This window comes from Trichoderma harzianum, assembly GCF_003025095.1.
Source record: "Trichoderma harzianum CBS 226.95 unplaced genomic scaffold M431scaffold_199, whole genome shotgun sequence".
NCBI lineage: Eukaryota > Fungi > Ascomycota > Sordariomycetes > Hypocreales > Hypocreaceae > Trichoderma > Trichoderma harzianum.
This window is the reverse complement of record NW_020209447.1, coordinates 2439-4645: the sequence shown is the minus strand read 5'-3', so window position 1 is coordinate 4645 and position 2207 is coordinate 2439. Positions and strand designations below refer to the sequence as shown.

Sequence of the window (2207 nt, the reverse complement as noted above, 5' to 3'; positions counted from 1 at the left end):
TATTTATAAAGTACTTTATATAACTTATATTATTTAATTATTATTAATAATATTTATAAACCTCTTAGTAAAATATACTTTTAGTTTATTATTAATAATAATACCTATAGGCTTTTTAATAAAGTATATTTTTAGTTTATTATTAATAATAATACTTATAGGCCCTTTAGTAAAATATATTTTTAGCTTATTACTAATAGTAATATTTACAGGCCCTTTATTATAACCCAACTCTTAAGGTTGCGACAATGGGCCAATAGGTTGGCCAAAACCGGATTAACTATAGGCCGACAGGCCAATCAGGACTGTTGGCATTCCCTAACAGGAAAGCTAGGAAAGCTAGCTTTCCAAATAATCCACCATAGGAAAGCTAGGAAAGCCAGCTTTCTAACACAATCTAGAATACACAACTAGATATATAAGTCTATTTTATATCACTTATTAAAATACCTAGATAACCAGTTATTATCACAGCGTTTATAATACAATCAGATTGGAACTTAGACATCTACTTTTATTTATATTACTAGCTGGTGATAAGATTACTTATTTACTGACTTAATTACTTCGCTAACATAAACCATAGAACCACTCTAAGGTTTATCCCTTAGAAACAGCTAACCTATAGTACCTATAGGACCTAGTTTATTATATAATAATAACTCTTGTTTAGACGGTCACCTTAGACCTATGGGTAATAAAACACTAGGAACTTAGCAGCTTATAAGCTTCAGAGTTCTAGATAATAACACTAATTACAAAAGCGAAGCTTAAAGTAATTATAACAGCGACATTAAGCTTAAAGACATACTAGCCGAAAACATAGCTAATTAAGCTAATTATAATAAATTAAAGGCCGAGTTTAAAGCTCTTAAGACCTAGCTTTAGGACCTCTAAGATAGGAAAAGAGAGAAGGGTAAGGTTATTAAACCGACGAAGCCTGAACCCTTTAACAAAGATCTACGCAAGATGGACAAATTCTTCTCAGAACTTATAACCTATTTCAAATACTTCCCTCGTACCTTAAAGGATAACGAAGACAGAGTTATCTTCACAGGCAGCTGCCTTATAGGAGACGCCAAAACATAGTTCCGACCTATTATACAGAATTACGAGGAAGGAAAGATTAATTTAAAAAAGCTTAAAACGTAAACCGAAGAAATCTATACTAAGTATATGGAATTTTAGGAATAACTTAGAAAGTCTTTTAGTATTGTAGATAAATAATAAGAAGCTAAGTAAGAACTTTATTTTATTACTTAAAAAGGACTACTAAGTAAGTATACTTTAACTTTCCTATGCTTATTAACTAAAGTTAACTAGACTAAGGAAATAAAGAAGGAAGTTTATTATAATAGTATAAAACCTAAAGTTAAGGATAAACTCTTTAAAATTAACTGTAAAAAGATAACCTTTACTAACTATACCTAAAAAGCTATTAAGATCAATAATTACAATTAGGAATAACAGAAAGAACGGAAGTAAGAAAAAAACGGGAACTTCTATAATGTCTAACCTAAGTAAACTTAAGAATACTAAGCTAACTAAGGAAAAAAATAAAATAATTATATTACCTCTTTTAACAATAGACAACCAGGCCTAATAGACCTTAGCACCATTAAGGCTTAACGTAAGAATGTTAAATACTATAACTACGGAGAAAAAGGATATATAAAAAAGTACTATTAAAAGCCTGCTAAAAAGATAGGAAATAAAAAATTCACACCTATCCCAAAGCCTAAGGAAAACTAAGCTATTAATACTATATAACCTTTAGAAGACTATAATATCCTATACTTCTTAGCGTACTATAATAATAACTATTAGACCTATTATAGTAATAAATAAGGATTAGGATAGTACCCCAAAGGGCGTATATAAACCTTAAACACGCTTAAAGAAGTCACCCAGGAGGACCTCAGCTACGTTAAACAACTCGTTTAATAAAACCTCGACGAGTAAGAATAAAACAACAAATTCGAGGATAAGGAAGAGGTACTCTAAGAATGGAAATAAAATAAAGCTATACGCTAGTATAATAAGGATCTTTTAGATATAGCGCCTCTAACGTAATATAACCCTTGCGAAGGAATACCTTAGGAAGAAATCAACGACCTTAAGAAATATATATATAACTAATGTAAGTCAGTGGAACCCAAAAGCATCTACCACCCCTGTAAAATAACTATAACGGACTAGGAATAATA

At 30.1% G+C, this 2207-nt stretch overlaps 1 protein-coding gene across 1 annotated transcript; it reads left to right on the top strand.

Moving 5' to 3' along the window:
• Positions 1-900: 900 nt before the first annotated feature.
• Positions 901-1089, top strand: M431DRAFT_102743 (hypothetical protein; the record flags this gene model as incomplete). Its single annotated transcript, XM_024911480.1, has 1 exon — positions 901-1089. A coding segment is annotated over one exon (189 nt), but the record flags the coding sequence as incomplete, so codon positions are not given.
• Between the last annotated feature and the right edge of the window lie 1118 nt (positions 1090-2207).